At 35.7% G+C, this 17,907-nt stretch overlaps 1 protein-coding gene across 1 annotated transcript in view; it reads right to left on the reverse strand.

The window, feature by feature from the left end:
- Positions 1-17,907, reverse strand: part of hmcn2 (hemicentin 2) — a 161,153-nt gene that overhangs the window by 63,988 nt on the left and 79,258 nt on the right. The window contains exons 26-34 of the mRNA XM_056463400.1: positions 8,375-8,572; positions 6,870-7,000; positions 5,781-5,928; positions 5,405-5,531; positions 5,172-5,329; positions 2,719-2,997; positions 2,491-2,633; positions 537-687; positions 212-445 (exon numbers count right to left, since the gene is read on the reverse strand). Of these exons, the coding sequence (XP_056319375.1) occupies positions 212-445; positions 537-687; positions 2,491-2,633; positions 2,719-2,997; positions 5,172-5,329; positions 5,405-5,531; positions 5,781-5,928; positions 6,870-7,000; positions 8,375-8,572 (1,569 nt within the window). The remainder of the gene's footprint in view (positions 1-211; positions 446-536; positions 688-2,490; positions 2,634-2,718; positions 2,998-5,171; positions 5,330-5,404; positions 5,532-5,780; positions 5,929-6,869; positions 7,001-8,374; positions 8,573-17,907) is intronic.

The following is a 17,907-nucleotide window of genomic DNA, read 5'->3' on the forward strand; positions in this document are numbered from 1 at the left end:
ACGGAAAATTATCATCACAGAATAATTTACAAAAATAAATGACACATTAAATGTATTAAAATAGAAAACAATTACTTTGAACTGTAAGAATATTTACTGTTTATTTTACTGTCTGACCAAATAAATCCAATCTTGGTGAGAATAAAAAAATAAATAAAACAGAATAAACTAATATACTAACAAGACTAAATAAATGATCTACTCCACTCACCAGGCACGAGCACAACTCCATCTGAGCTGGTAAGTTGCCTGCCTTGTCTGTACCAACTGAGTCGAGGAGGAGGAATGGCATTGCTCTCACAGGACAGACTGATCGAGTGTCCCAGCACCACCTCTCGCCTCTCAACCATCCCGTCAGAGCCATCTGGATCCTCTTCGTCGCCCTCTCTCTCTCCCAATGTAAAATCAGCAGCACCATTTATTACTCTGTGAAATATTGGTGGAACTGAGGAGGTAGTGGAAAAGGTAATGGAAAAGATTAAAATAAAAACAAAGCAGTAAAAACAGAAGCGTATCTCTGTATAAGTGCCACTGACCCTGTATAGTGAGGTGGAAGTCTCTCTTGTCCTCTCCAGCAGAGTTGGTCACCACACAAGTGTACTGGCCCTCATGGGACAACATGGCATTATCAACATGGAGCATGTGACTGTTCACGCTCAAACCGCTGTGTGTATTTTCATTCAACAGCTGTAGAACATGAATTAGAGTGATTTAATATTGCATTTTCATTCATTTTCTTTAAATATGAATTAGATATAGGTGTTTTCAGGCCAAACTGCTTCCTAAACATTTGGGCTTTATTTTAATCATCCACAGTAAGTGCATGGTCTAAAGAGCACAGCATAACTTAACTTAGGACTGAAAGTCCGAATCTACCTTTGCTATTTTACGGATTGGAAAAATGGTTGGCGCTCCAAGTGCATGGTCTAAAAAGGTTGTCAATACTCTTTTAATGAGTTATGGGTGTAATGTGCATCAAACTAATCTCATCTACAATTCCCTTTAGAGTGAGCTGCAGTCGTGCCATTGCAGATTTGTTATTTACATGGTAAATTTTGTCAGCTGAAAAACTGAACGCTTCACTAGTAAATAAATAGATCTTATATACTTATGTATGCTGAGCACTGTATATTGTTTACCCAGAGTGTTTACATGTTTTTACTTGTTTGTGTTACATGCTTTTGCAGCTGGACATTGCTTTACAATGCCCTTTATGGGTGAACATTAGACAGCAGGAAGTGTCTTTTGTCTCTCCGGGTCTGAACTATTCATGACCATTGTCATATCAAAGAATGATCTGACCATCTACTGAACAAGCCAGTGTCCACTAAAGCCCCCTGAATTGAAGAAGGCATGAAAGGTGGGCTATATTTAATACATGACTATTTGATTATCCTTTATGACATATAGGCACTTTCTATTTATGTAGACTATAATAATGTTTAACAATTTAATTCTTTATTTTTCATATTAAAAAAATGTTTCAGTGCTGCTGCACATCCCAGCGTGTGTAATAAGTGCTCTCACATTGTAGACCTGCCTACAGACACATAAAAATAACATATATGTATTCAAGCAATTTATTAAAAAGATGATGTGCAATGGCTATTTCGTCTTTGGTAATTTGTAACTATTTTATTTGAAGAAAAAAAAAAAAAAGGCAAAGCAATTGTCAGAGCCCCTAGTTCTTTGCGATTCCATGATCGCTGAATCCAACGCAAAATCAACAAAAAGTCGCACACTTTTGCAGTCCAGCTAAATTCTTAATTAAATGCAAAATAATCACAAAAAAGTAAATATCTCATAAAACATCTAACTCAAAACCATAAAATCAAATTATATTTATTTCAGTTTGCAATTCATTGTTTTACATGACTTATTGACTTGCACGTGATGTGTTTGAGTGTCTCTGATGACATCTCATCTGCGCCCACACAATCATTACATTACATGGAGGGGGGGGGGGGGGGGGTGTTTTACAGCCTATGTAGTAAGCAGATGCGGATGAAGCGCGAGTGATGTGAAGTCAATGCAAAGATGCGATAAGACGTCCTGTGGTGCAATTTAGGCATTTTGTGTGTTTGATGTGCTTCAGACTGCAAAAGAAAGTGGGAACAAACAGCTAACAAAAAGAGCATATATTTTATATTTATATATTTTTTAATCTTTTCAAAATTGTCTGCAAATTTCTGGGAATTACCACTACAAAATCTGTATTTTTTATTGCAAAAAAACACAAAAAATTGTGAAAAACTAGGGGGTCTGATTATTGAAATAAAAGTGAACTGTAAATTAGCATAGAGCCCCTGAGGATATCAATCAAAGTTTGTTTACTATTATTAATCCTTAACTATTAAGACTGGATGGGCACACAAACCCATGAACAGTTGTCTAAATCCACTCAAAATCTAAATGGCACTCAAAATCATTAAGTATGATCTAGTAATAAAAACAACAGAACAATCTGAGGCACAAAACAGATATACAAACCTGCCCATCTTTAAACCATTGTGTGACAGGCTCTGGAAAGCCTTTGGCCAGGCATGACAATGTTAACGTCCCATTAATTCTCACTTTCTCTTCTCTTCTGCCAAAACTGAGAATGGTGGAATCCCCCTCTATCTGTGGAGGAACTGGGAAAATGGCACATCCTTAATATCTGCCAAAACCACAAATCTGTCAGCCATATAAATCAGTTTATATTGCCTGCCTACCTACCCATAATTCTTAGTGTGTAATGTCTATGTGCTGTTCCAGCCGGGTTGGTTGCTCGGCAGGTGTATGCGCCTGCATCTTCACCACGGGCTGCAGCCACACGCAAAGACTGTCCACCCTGTGTGTATGTGAGCTGAGCACTGGACACTATGGGCTGGTTGTCCTTCAGCCAGGTGATGGTGGGAAGTGGAATCCCTTCAACTTCACAGTGAAGGACAGCTGGGAAGCCCAGAACAACAGTGACTTCTGAATCCTCACCAGAGTCACGGATCATGGGAGCAGCTGTGAACACACAGATTGGAGGACAACTTTAGAATGTTAGAATGGAGAAATTGGGTGTTGTAAAAAAAGGGAATTAAGAATTTCCATTTGAGCGCAGATTGTTGAATGAATGACTCTTGTGATTCAGTTGTTTTTAGTAAATCATTATTACTACTGACAATCACTAATGAATTTAGAATTAATGAGGAAGATTTTATATTATTTAAATATGTTGATGATTTGGCCTTGGTTGCCTGTTGGACAAAGCAAACTATTTGAAGGATTTGACCTACCCGGCCCACATTAAAGGCATAGTTCACCAAAAAAATAAAATTACATAATTTATTATCCCTTGTGTGGTTTTGTTGTATTTTATGATTTTCTTTCTTCTGATAGAAACATAAGAAGATATTTAAAAAACTACTGGTTGCTGGGACTCATCCACTTCCATGTGAAACAAATTATTAGGAAAACAAGTTGAAAAACTTAAAGGAAAACAAGATAAAAACCAAACTACTTTTGTTTTCAAAAGAAGAAACTCAAATAGGTTTTGAACAAGTGAAGGATGAGTAAATGATGACAGACTTCTTGAATCTAGATGTTTTAGCCAATTAGAGATTAATGTTGCCAGCACTAAAAAATTAATTATGTCAATGCATGCTTGGTTCAATTACCCAAACAGCTAAGTGCTCTTGGAGTTATACTGTACACAGTAAGCACATATGCGAACGTATGTAAAGTACAAATGTATTGTGAAAAGGCAGGCCTCCGAACCAAATAATACAACTTTATATAAAAAGGTGTAAGTTAGTTTGATCTTTTGAAAATGTTCTAGAGTTCATCCAGTAAATAAAAATGTGTTTAAAAGTTCCTTTGTTTCAAATGCAATTAAAATAATTAACTCAGCAAGTGGTTAATCTAACTGTGTGGATTGCATGAGCTGTATCTTTTTATTTGCTTTTATGTAATTTGTGTAATGTGTCTAATTATTTTTATCTTATTTTATTGTGTGTTGTTACTAACTTTGCTGTGCTAATGAGCCAGAGGCAATTTTCCGCTCATGTAAAACAAACACAATTATACAAAACTACTAAAGTAGGCCAATTAATCAATGAATGGACTGTGTGATTCTGCACAACGAGAGTATTTTGACTCCCAAATATAAATATATTTATATTATTATATTATATTATAATATACATATATTATTCTGCTGAATAAAAACTATATAGTAAAATCAGTCTGTTTTGATTCTTGAATTAATTTTCTTTATACACTATTGTCTTTTATACGTGAATAGAATTATTCATATGATTTAGTAATTTTTTTAATCAAAGCCATACAGGGCAGCAAATCCAGTTCAAGTATATTAATGTAGCTCTTATAAGTAAATTAAAAACGTTCAGCACAACCAGTATAGCATGATTCTTTAACAAATGACTGATGATATTGATACAGTACATTACTTTCTAGTAGAGGTGTGAACCCTCATGGTTTGGTTCGGTTACGGTTATCATGCTATCAATTCGGTTTAATTCAATATGCACTTTTAAATTTTATTTCACAGCACAACAATTCTTGTATTAAAATTTCTGAATATATTTACATATTATTTGTAATAAAATTTACAAACGCGCTCAAGAGAAAGGGCTGCAATTGGAGAAATAGAAAAATAGAGTTTACTTTCATTTTCTCTGTAGCAGTGAAATAGAGGCTTCTGCTGTAACTTTGGTGTCAGAGAAAGACTGTCCAGCTAACACACACGCAGTGAATTGTGCACAGTTTCTGCGTTAAGTAGCTGGAGTGTTTTAATTACTACCTCCTTCGCCATAGTAAGCTACCGCAATATAGCGCATATGAGATAAATGATGTCAGTACGTAATAACCGGCTATGATTTACTACTGAACCAATACCGAATTGTCCACATCTACATCGTGGTGCACCAAAGAAACAATTAATTTTGTCACCCCTACTGACTTAAAAATAGTATACACAACCATTATGATTCTTGAAAGAGTAACTATGCTTGATTGATCGATTAGTGATTCTTATGACTTGGTTCTTGAACAAATGCTGTAATTCAAATTATTCAGTTACTTATAGTGAATTTAACAGACCCACATGACCTATAAATTAAAACTGGATGGGAATATGGAGCCCAGAATTCATAATTAGTTCCATCCCAATGGTTTACCTTGTATGGTTAGCCTGAACTGTCTTGTCTGAGTCCCAGCATTGTTAGTCGCCACACACTGATACAGGCCACGATCCCTTAGCCTGACGGACTTCACCCTCAACACCTGCCCCTTCTCCAGAAACTCCACATGAGGGTCTCCATTAGGGGATAAAACCCTGAGACAAGAAGAGAACACATAAGCTCAGAAGATGGAAAAGAGGGGAATTTAATTATCGGTGTCATTAACTCACTCTCCATCATGAGTCCATTCCACTGAAGGCAGAGGACGACCACTGACTTTGCACTGCATATCCACTTCCTGTCCCGCCATGATGGTCACTTCCTGCACTCCTGAGGTTCCTGATATTACAGGTGGAGCTAAATACAGAAAAATAACAATAAATTAACATTTTAATTTCTCATAAACTACAGACTAGTTCTTAGCATACAGTGCTAACAACAACAACAACAACAAAAACAACAACAAAAAACAAACAACAAAGCTAAAGAGAGTCAAATGTTGTAAGCTAAATACAAAAACATACCCTATTATTTAGCCTAACAATACATACGTTGTTCAATATACCTCAAGGTTACTTTAAATTACACAGCTTGTCAATATTTCACCTTGTACTTCAATAGTGTACTCCCTCTTGGCTTCCCCAGCAGAGTTCTGGGCAGTGCAGGAGAAGCGGCCAGCGTGATCATGCTGAACACGATAAATCTTTAAAAGCCTTTTTCCATTCTGCAGATACACCCCTGGGGTCTCCAGTACCTAGAAGCACAAAGCGAGTAAGTGATTTTCAAGAGTGGCAGCCAAGACTTGTGATAATTTTGATGGCCACTAGATGTCCCTATGTTATCAGTGCACTATCCCATATTGACTGCATTGTTCAAAAGGAAATCAAAACACAGCAAAGAAAAACAGAGAAAACCACAACAAAGCAAAACAAAAACATGAAGAGAAAATACAGAAAAAAACAAGCAAAATCAAATCAAAAGTTCAGAAAAGACAAGATATAAAAGAAAACAACAACATGTAAAACAAAACAAAAAGACAATCAAAGCAAATCCAAACAGAACAATGCAATGCAAAGCAAAACAAAACTAAAATTAAATTTAAATTAAAAAGCAAAGTAAAGCAAACAACAACAACAACAATAATAAGCAAAAACAAAACAAAGGGGAAAAGCATAAAAAGCTAAAGCAAACAAAGCAAAACATCAAAAAGCAAATAAAATGAAAATGATAAACAAAAAGAAATAGAAAAAATAATGGGGAAAAGCAAAAAATCAAAAACAAACAACAAAAGAGACAAAAATAAAAGAAAGACGAAAAAGAAAAAAGACATGCGAAGCAAGACAAAACAATCACACACACATCAACAAAACAAGAGTTAAACATCCAACAGTACAACAGGGTTCTCTAAAATATTTCATTTTCATTGAGCAGTTAAACACTTTTTTAAAAATTTGCTGTGTCCTTTCATTCTTCCTGCAAATACATTGACAGGTATTTGCATAATTAGCAAGTATATGCATAATATTCAGGATGGAATACAGCCAGCGGGTCATTTTTAACCTTACATTAAGGTATTATGCACTGGTTTTATGATAAATATTAAATGATTGTAATTTTTTTTTTTACAAATATACATATTAAGAAACTGATAAAAAATACATATAAAAAGAAAAATAACCCTACTAAGGAACCTACGGGTCTGTTGTCTTTAGTCCAGCTGATAGTTGGTGTTGGGATACCGAAAGCATCACACCCCAGTGTGAGGGGTTGCTTCAGCGTCACTGTCAAATTCAGAAGCTGCCCATCGTCTTGGATCTCTGGAGGAACTAGATTTAAACAGATATATATATGTATCGTTCAGCATAATTAATTCATCATTAATTTTTGACTGTAAAATGCTTGTATAATTAATTTGGCATGTAAGTAAGCAATGAAAAGCCTCTGAATAAAACTGCAGGAAGTGTAAACTGGCACAAACCAAAAAAAGGCTCCTAACTCATATATATATAACAGATATGTTGCATACTTATTATTACGACAGACATGAAAAGACATTTTATGGACAGGAAAATTTGCTCACATTACACACAAATTAGTTTTTTTAGCAACAGAGTTTATAAAAATGAAAATAAAAAATAAATCTGTATCAGACATGTCATTTCAGTCTTGGTGTTGTAAATGACATTTGTTTTTACAAAAGTGATTACACATGCATATATTTATCATCTATTCATGTTCTTGATCAAATTCACATAGCAAGATTTCTGATATACAGTATGAACTACAATTCTAAATATTCAATATATATATATTGAAGTAAATATATCTGTATCACACATACTGTTTTAGTTTTTGACCCATATATTGCTTACCAATTTAATTAAAATAAATGTAAATACATAAATAACAAATATTAAATATGATATATTTTCATTAATGGCTATTATTATAAATCCACATTATCCATATTGTAAGTAGTTTTAATGAAATATGACGAATAATTATTTTAATTATTTAAAAATGACAAAATACAACATTTTATATATATTTTCCTTTTTATTAAAATTGCATTTAATATATTTTCCTAGCATATTGATTTGGGTAAAAAAAAAATTAAAAATAAAATAAATAAATAAATAAATATATATATAGATAAATAGAAAAATAGATAGATAGATAGATGGATGGACGGACGGACGGACGGACGGACGGACGGACGGACGGACGGACGGACGGACGGACGGACGGACGGACGGACGGACGGACGGACGGACGGACGGACGGACGGACGGACGGACGGACGGACGGACGGACGGACGGACGGACGGACGGACGGACAGACAGACAGACAGACAGACAGACAGACAGACAGACAGACAGACAGACAGATAGATAGATAGATAGATAGATAGATAGATAGATAGATAGACAGATAGACAGACAGACAGACAGACAGACAGACAGATAGATAGATAGATAGATAGATAGATAGATAGATAGATAGATAGATAGATAGATAGATAGATAGATAGATAGATAGATAGATAGATAGATAGATAGATAGATAGATAGATAGATAGATAGATAGATAGATAGATAAATAGATAGATAATAAATACAATTTAATTTAGATATTAAACTTTTTTTTTAATTCATAACAAATCCTATGGATTACTTGGAAGTGGTTGCAAGAGTCTCACCATTGACCTTTAGCCTGGTCTTCCTCTCCACTGACCCTGCTTCATTAGTGGCCACGCACTTGAAGTCTCCACTGTGACTGGCTAAAGCTGAGCCAATCACCAGAGCTCCATCTTCAGCCAGAGACACGCCATGCTCCGATCGCTCCATATGAATCTCCAGGCCATTTTTGAACCATCGCACCCAAGGAGCAGGAGACCCTAGCCAGGGAACGACAACAAAAGCACAAAATAAAGTAGAGACAGAGCAAACAGTATGTGTGAAAGAGAAGACATCGATTAAAGCGTAAAGAATACACGACTCGCCAAAGCTTTAAAAAAGACCAGAAATGTATCCATCTGACAGCCAGGCAACAGAGAGAATAAACAAAGAGGATGCCAGTAAATGTCTCTCTTCAGAAGTGGATCAGTTGGTGTGATGTCAAACAGTTCTTCAAGGTGAAACACGCAGAGTGAAGATGCCAGACACAGTATATCAGAGCAGAACTGATCAAGCGTAAGAACACTAGATTTACAGCTCAAAGACAAAAGTCTAGAGACTTCAGGACAGCAATGAGGGGAGTAGTTCAAACACACCAATGAGGTCTTAAATCTGACGAGACCCCTTTAACAGATGTGTGGTGAACTTTACTGGGTCAGCTTAAAGTGACGGGGCAGGGGGTGACCTTGTACTTGTTTTACAGTCAACTTTTAAACCTTCTCAAAGCCCATTTAGGCAGAAATGACATACTTAACAGTGTTTATTTGTGTTGGGTTTCATGCAGAGTGCGTTAGATGAAGCTTCCATGTAGAGTTTATTTAGTGGAGGAAGGAATATAAGGAGGGAAAAAAGCAACTACACTGTATAAGAATATTGCTGCATTAAAACAATACGGTAAACTGTGTATAACTAAAACATTTAGTTGAAACCTGATTAACTTATTAAAATTTCAAAGTAACATGAAAACAAGCGATGCGGTGGTGCAGTAGGTAGTGCTGTCACCTCACAGCAAGAAGGTTGCTGGTTCGAGCCTCGGCTGGATCAGTTGGCATTTCTGTGTGGAGTTTGCTCTGGGTGCTGGGTCTGGGTTACCCCCACAGTCCAAAGACATGCAGTATAGGTGAATTGGGTAGGCTAAATTGTCCGTAGTGTATGAGTGTGAATGTGAGAGTGTATGGATGTTTCCCAGAGATAGGTTGCAGCTGGAAGGGCATTCGCTGCATAAAACATATGCTGGATAAGTTGGCGGTTCATTCTGCTGTGGCGACGCCAGATTAATAAAGAGACTAAGCTGAAAAGAAAATGAATGAATGAACATGAAAACATTTGTTGTCATGACTTTGTCATACTTTTTTTTCAGTATATGTATTAGGGCAATATATTTTGAACATTAAAGGGATAATTTACCCATAAAACTCACCCTTACGTATATGTCAAACCTGTATGATAACATTTAACAGTGGAACTACCAGAATTCAATTACAAGAATTGCCATAAACATTTCTTATAAAATGTCATATTGTCACTTTATATTTACATTCAAAGATTTTATTGAGTTATTAAAATTAAGCTTTGAATGTCTGTCTTCATATTTTAGAAAGTCATATCCTTAAAAGTAAGATTTTTTTATTATTATTATTATAGGTAATACAGCCTATAAATGTATATGAGTTACTAATACTAGACTGTCCGCAAACATCCGCAGCTCACTTTCAGAAGCAGGATGGCTTATTTTCTCTGCACTGAAAATGTTGTTTTGAAAGACATATCTGAAGGAAAGCTATGATTTTGCTATCAGAAAGATATGTTTTTGTTAGCAGGAAGTTGCTAGGCAACAGAGGCATGTATATTCAGTCACAGGCAAAAGAAGCAGACTAAAATATGGTAAAAAAGACAAAAAGGTTTGCACCAATAGCCTACTGGTTAAGTGTGTCGACATATAGCACCATGGTGCTCAGTTCGATTCCTGGCTCGAGGTCCTTTGCCAACCCTTGGCTGCTATATTGTCAACATGATGATAGTTCAGAACTTTTTCTTAATTACATTTTTTTTGTTATCACCTGTTTATCTGTCTTGTGTTTTTGTCTTTCTTTAGTTTGTTTCTTTGCTTACATGTGAACAAACCACTGTTTACATTTGTGAGTCATCTTTCTCACAAATGACTGTCATTACAACACAAGTAGTTGTAATTCAAAGAAAAATCCAATGTGACGAAAAGAATGTTGTTTTCAGGGATGATTGATTGTAAAGTTAATTAATAATAATCTAATTAATAATATGTCAAGTTTTCATAGACTAAATCTAGACTAAAATCTTGGGACATTACTTGATTCGGAACACAAAAATTACAACTATAACTACATAGTCTTTTAGTCAAAAGACTAAGACTAAATCTAAATCAAAATGTGTGTGTCAAAATTACCACTGGTGTATATTAATAGTGGGTTTTCTTTTACATTACCAACGGCTGGCTTTCAATGCATGACACTGCTTTAATTGTATTTTTTTGTTTTTTTTTAAATAGTTCTGTTTTTAGTACATTGTTTTTTGTGTAAAAATACCCTTTCCTCTTTTAATACAATAAAAAAGTTGCAGTCTAACAATCCTAAGATTTACTGCCAAAAGATGACAACCAGATGTTTTAAAAGAAAATGCTGGATTATGATTTTAAATTTAAGTATTTCATTTCAGTTTACAAAAATAAATAAAAACTACAGTTTTTCAAAATACAAACACTTACTGTCTCTCATAAATATCCGCAAAATTCACATCTAATGTTTATAAGCAGCTTTGCAGAAAACTACTAGTTACTACTAGCTTAATAAAGTACTAATTAGCTGTTTATTAATAGTTAGTAAGGTAGAAGTTGGATTTAGGTTTTGGGTTGGATTAGAGATGCAGAATATGATAATTCTTTATAACTAATGAACAGCTAATATCTTACTAATATGCAAGTAATAAGCCAGTGGTTATTAGCATGAATTGTGACAAAGTGTTACAAAAAATTCTTATTTCAGTGTTATTTAGAGTAAATTATGTTACCATGGATATCAAAGTCATGCCAATATGACAGTAATATGTATCTAAAAGATTATCACTTAAGGTTACTTATGGAGTTCTTACCAGGTCTCGAAAATTTGATCACATCACCCCAATTTTATCCTCCTTACACTGGCTGCCTGTTAAGTTTCGTATTGAATTGAAAATATTGCTTCTTACCTACAAAGCTTTAAATAGTCTAGCTCCTGTTTATCTAACCAATCTTCCGTCTCGCTACAATCCAATTCGCTCTTTAAGATCTCAAAACTCAGGGCTTCTGGTAGTATCTAGAATAGCAAAGTCGAGTAAAGGAGGTCGAGCCTTCTCATTTATGGCTCCTAAACTCTGGAATAGCCTTCCTGATAACGTCCAAGGCTCAGACACACTCTTCCTATTCAAAACTAGATTAAAGACCTATCTGTTTAGTAAAGCATACACTTAGTGCACCACTTAGCAGGTTTCCACACAGGTTCTGCATCTTGTTTATACACACTATGAACAGCAGCTACGCTAATTATTCTATTTATTCTCCATTTCAACCTGGGGATACTCTTCCCGAGGCCCTCAGACTATGCAGAGTCACTGATTCAATCCAAGACCAACGACGAGATGATCCCAAGGTTTCCATATCCTGGACCAGGCCGTATCCTGAGCAGCTACTGTGGTGGTCATGGAGGAGTGGAGAACATGACACTGATTCCTGTGACGCTCCAGGGACAGACGAGTCTTCGCTGAGGCCAGCTTCCAGGCTCCGCCGCTGAGACTGCAGCTCTGCACAAGACGTTTGGCCAGCGGAGAAATTAAAATGGTCGTGCCCAACTGAGCCTGGTTTCTCTCAAGGTTTTTTTCTTCACTTTCACCAATTAGTGAAGTTTTTTTCCCTCTCCGCTGTCGCCACTGGCTTGCATGGTTCGGGATCTGTAGTGCTGCGCATCGTTGGATTTGCTCTTCAGTATTTAGACTCTCAGTAGTGATTATTAAACCACACTGAACTGAGCTAAACTGAACTGAACTTAAACACTACAAACTGAACTACACTGTTCCAATTTACTTTGACCTTTTATGTGAATCTGCTTTGACACAATCTACATTGTAAAAGCGCTATACAATTAGAGGTGAATTGAATTGAATTGGTTAGTTAATATCATATGAATATGAATAAGCTCAAGTGGTGATGACAATAGGTCTTCTTTAGAGTCTAAGTTAGCATGCCCGCTAGAAGAGTTTGTATCCAGCTTGGTGTGGGGCAAAAACCGAAGAGTGATGGTATTGAGGTTTACGGGGGTTAATGTACCGGAGACCAGCTAGTAGAAGCTGTTCAAGTTAATCCTATTCCCCTGGCTCAAATTGGCATGCTAGCAACTGATGCTAGAGGCTGTGGTCTTAGCGTTCTTGTTAGCTTGCCCAGCTCTCATACCAGAGACGCCAGTTCATATCTCACTTGCAGAGAGATGAGTAGAACCAGAGATGATACAGACACAAGTATTGACATCAACATGACGTTACTTGGGCATGTTTTGTGACACTTTTAATGTCCAGTAAGTGACTCTAAAACCATGTTTAGCTTTATTAAAGAAAGACAAACATGATTCTGGCAACCTTTTGGATTGCTTTATTTATTGCAGCTGTCTGGGAATTAAATGTCCAGAAAGTGGCGCTAACAGATTTGTTAATAATGATTTGTCGTAACTGAAAACACATCTACTAAACCTAATTTAATGTGTAAACAAAAGCAAATGAGAGAAAAAAAAACATACTTTTAGATATAATTTTATTTAGGTTGTACATGTCTGAGTTTTTACATCAGGACTGCAGTTTGATATTCAGCTTAAAGTAACTTAAATTTGGTTACATAAGCATCACAATCTCTTATATTTTAAATCACACTCCATACGGTAAAAGCTCAAAATTGTCTTGTTGGCTTGTTAAGATGGTACATTTAGTCTCTATTTTCTTACTTTTTCTGGAGGATTTCCATTTAAAAGTGAGTTTTGTGATTTTTTATAACAAGTGACACTTGACATAATATTTTATTACATAATTTATGAAGTTCATGATTTTATGTGCATCTTAAGTGCCAAGTAATTTTTCGGATCTGCTGTATACAATGAGTTTGGGGGGGTTGGGGGGGGGGGGGGGGTGAACAACAAGCCAATAAGAGGCGGAGTGAAGAGAACTCCAGAGCAGATGTTTACAGTCATAATGTTTGGATTGATTGTTTTTGTGACTTAAAGAATGATGTGCAGCTGGTTTCGTTTACATTACAGGATAACATTAGAAGCCGTTTATTTGTCAGAAATCCCTCGAACAATACTTCAAATGATTGTCATGGTGTAAAAAAAGAGGCTTGTGAGCATTCCTTGGGTGGGGTCATGCCTTTTAGTCGGAGCCATTTGAAACAGAGCAGTATGAAAAGGACAAAGTTCCTCACTCCTACACCTTTTGGCACTTTTTGAATGTCTTATCTAACACACCTCTAAGATTGTGAAATCCTGCTATAATTAAACATTATGCAGTGTCTGCGCGTGCGTGTGCGCGCGCGTGTGTGTGTGTGTGTGTGTGTGTGTGTGTGTGTGTGTGTGTGTGTGTGCCACTAAAGAATCAAAAATAAACTTTTAATGGAGTTAAATGAACACAAAAATACTGACTGATTTTAAAATAATCATTACGACGCTAAAGAAGCAAACTTTCGGTGGGGCTTCAGTGAGTCCTAAAATAATTTAACTTTAAATGCATTATTATAAAAATACACAGATGGATAAAAAATATAGTTCACAGCTAGATTATTATTTGTTGCTTATTTACTTGCCCCAGGCCTTCCAAGATGTACAGTATGTGATTTTTTTTCTTCAGACACAATTTACTTAATTTACAGCTCTGGGTATAAAAATGTAGCTAAAAAATTTATGATGGCCTAAGGTTGATTACCAGCTATTTTTCATTGATAATGTTACAAAAGGACTTCAAATAAATGTTCAAATACCGCATAACAAAAACATTTCAATCAGTAAAACAGTTGCGGATTATGAGCCATTTTGTCTTGCATTAGAACATTTTTTCTCCTCCATATCCTTAATTTGTACATTACATCTGTACATTTTGGATGGTGTGAGCTGAGTAAATAGGCAGAAACTATTTCTTTACATACTAAGCTGCTTCTTTTAATATTCATTTATTCACTCATTTTCTTTTTGCCATAGTCCCTTTATTAATCAGGGGTTGCCACAGTGGAATGAACCGCCAATTTATCCAGCATATGTTTTATGCAGCGGATGCCCTTCCAGCCACCCAACACTGGGAAACACCCATACACTCTTGGACTCATACACTTACACTATGGCCAATTTAGCTTATTCAATTTACCTACACCGCAGGTCTTTGGAGGGAAACCGGAGCACCTGGAGGAAACCCATGCAAACACGGGGAGAACATGCAAACTCCACACAGAAATGCCAATTGACCCAGCCGGGACTTGAACCAGCCACCTTCTTGCTGTGAGGCGATCATGCTACCCACTGCGACACCATGATGCACTTCTTTCAATATTGCGAATAAGAAATTTAGCATATTAGAATGATTTATGAAGGATTAAACTTCTTAAACTGTTCTTGGAGAATTAGTGGCTAATTTGTATAAATATGTACATTAATTGTAATTCATCCCATGCGTAAGGTGGTGGTAAGGACAGGATTTCGGTAATAAAGATAGAAAGACAGATTTCTGAAGAACCATTCTTTTGAAAACTTGTGTAGTGTCTGGGGTTTATTTCTTGAATATCTGGATGAACAAACCAGCCACTCAACCATCTTCAGAGACTTTATTTATTTGTTTTATTTTTATTTATTTATTTTATTTTATTTTCTGTTGTCACCTAAATTATGTTGTCATTGTTGTTTTGCTCATTGACTCATTTGCACTGAAGTTGACTGAATTTTTAAATTGTTCAGTTCACCAAACTTAGTACTAAAAAGAGCCTTAGTACTTAGTACAAAAAACTAGTACTCAAAACAAAACAAAACAAAAACAATTTTTAGCTGTTGGATGATGGTGTTTTCCTTAAGTTGAGCATCAAAAAAAAACATACAAAAAAACTGGTCACAGATTCAGAGTGAATAAAACACTGAGTGCGTTGAAATATGTTGATCTACTTTTGCGTTGATTTAACAACTTGCAGATAATTGAGGAATGAAACTTCATGATGATGGCATTGAAAATGTCAAATCTTATTCAGACAGCCTACCAATACATTTTCCAAACATTCAGTTATCTGGACAATAAGGAAGTCATTAGGCTGAGCCCAAAACGCAAGGTTTCCAAACTAGGACTGCACAATACAAACAGTTTGAAGTCGCTCCAAGGAACCATGCGTTCCCTCTACCACAACTGAATCTCTTCTTCATTCACCCACTCACCTATTATACATTCCAGGTGTCTGGCCAGCGCCCTCTAGTGCCCTGTAGTTCCATTAGAATAGCATTTTTATTTCCATTATTCCATGGATAACAAAAAAAAACAAGTGACAGACATTTCATTCTGTTACTATATATATATATATATATATATATATATATATATATATATATATATATATATATATATATATATATATATATTCATTCATTCTCATTTCAGCTTAGTCCCTTTATTAATACAGGGTCACCAGAGCAGAATGAACCACCAAGTTATCCAGCACATGTTTTACACAGCGGATGCCCTTCCAGCCGCAACCCATCTTTGGGAAACACCTATACACACTCATTCACATTCATACACTACGGACAATTTAGCCTTACCAATTCACCTGTATCTGGACTGTGGGGGAAACTGGAGCACCCGTAGGAAACCCCCGCGAACGCAGGGAGAACATGCAAACTCCACACAGAAACGACAACTGACCCAGCCGAGGCTCGAACCAGCGCCTTTCTTTCTGTGAGGCGACAGCACTACCTACTGTGCCACTGCGTTGCATGCGTGTGTGTAATAATATACTATGAAAAAATGTTTAAATGAATTTTATAAATTTTTAAGATAAATTTTAAATAAATAAGTAGCCATTTATTCACATTATGATAAATATTTATACCTGAAGCCATTTGTTTTCTGATTTTAAAAAGACATTGCACTTAAAGGTTGCACATATTAGAATCTTAATTTTTTTTAAGAATTTTATTAGAATGACCTATTTTTTTTAAGGATTAATTATGATTTTGAGCTCACTACACTTGAAATCTTAAGTTTATGCATTTTCATGGTACATACGTTAAATTAACTCTTGTTTTTAAGTCATAGCACCAAAATGCAAAATTTTAAGTTATGTTCAGTCAACTTTACTTTATTGTTTAAGTAAAGACAACATTAGGGTTTACAGTGTGTCCGGGACAGTGACAGTTATTTGTGTATATGTTTCCTTTTGGTTGTCCTTGAAAAATCCAATAAAATATAATTATTAAATAAATAAAACTTTTAGGTTTTTTGTTAAATCTGAAAAAAGGGAAATCAGGGGCAATTTGTTTAATAAAAACTGTCAATTGCAAAATGGCTATGAAAAATCTAAATTGATGTTTCCTTTTGGGGTAAAAACTGCTGTTTGAATAGTAAGGATGACTTGACAATATTTCCCCTGCTTCAAGACAGATCAATAACCGCCTCTTTTCTAGCCGTAAAAATGGACCCATTAAGCCCTGCACTCTCACTGTTCGCCCTCCTCCTCTCCGCCTGCAACAGTCCCTAATTAGGATTCCTCTCCCAGTGGGCCATCACATGCAGGAAAGCAGATGTGGGCCTTAGAGACAGAGGAGAAAAAGTACCGTTCCAGCTGCTACACACACACAAACAAGCACACACATATACAGTACACACGCAGCATCATGTCATATCCGTGACATGCAGCGTTGTCATAGCAGGTTTCTATCAAAACAACACCTATTAGCTTACAGCATGTATGAGAAGAGCTGTATGTATCATCGCAGTGCATTTCATAAACACTTGCATTCACACTAAACACCTCACAGTCTCAGCAAGGGAAGGCATTTGACTTCCTCTCCAGGTCTGTTTATGTGAAATGAGCTGTTAAACCTGCGTAATGTGTTACTGAATGAGGATTTCGCCAGTAGTGGTGAGAAAATAGACCATATGGTGAGAGACAGCAAAAAAATTTAAAACTCCTAAAGGCAGCTTCAGTACAGCTTTAAGCACTTCACTCTCACACATACTTGTTTGCTTAGACATCTAAATAGAGTCATGATATATACTAAACACTTTTTTGCATTTTTATTAGTTTTATTTTTTATTATGATTATATGTAATTGCTTTATCAATATCAATCTTTAAAGTAAAATATCTCAACATAAACAAAGGAGGCTGAGAAAAATATTCATTTTCGATGGAAATTTCAGACGGAACTTGGATGTTTTTGCATCTGAACTCTTCGTATACACTTTAGTCATTGAAAAGGCTGAGACCAGTAAGGGTTTATTTTTAGAAATTAATATATTAATTTATTATGAATGCATTAAAT

The sequence above is a fragment of the Danio aesculapii genome, chromosome 8, assembly GCF_903798145.1.
Source record: "Danio aesculapii chromosome 8, fDanAes4.1, whole genome shotgun sequence".
Classification (NCBI taxonomy): Eukaryota; Metazoa; Chordata; class Actinopteri; order Cypriniformes; family Danionidae; genus Danio; species Danio aesculapii.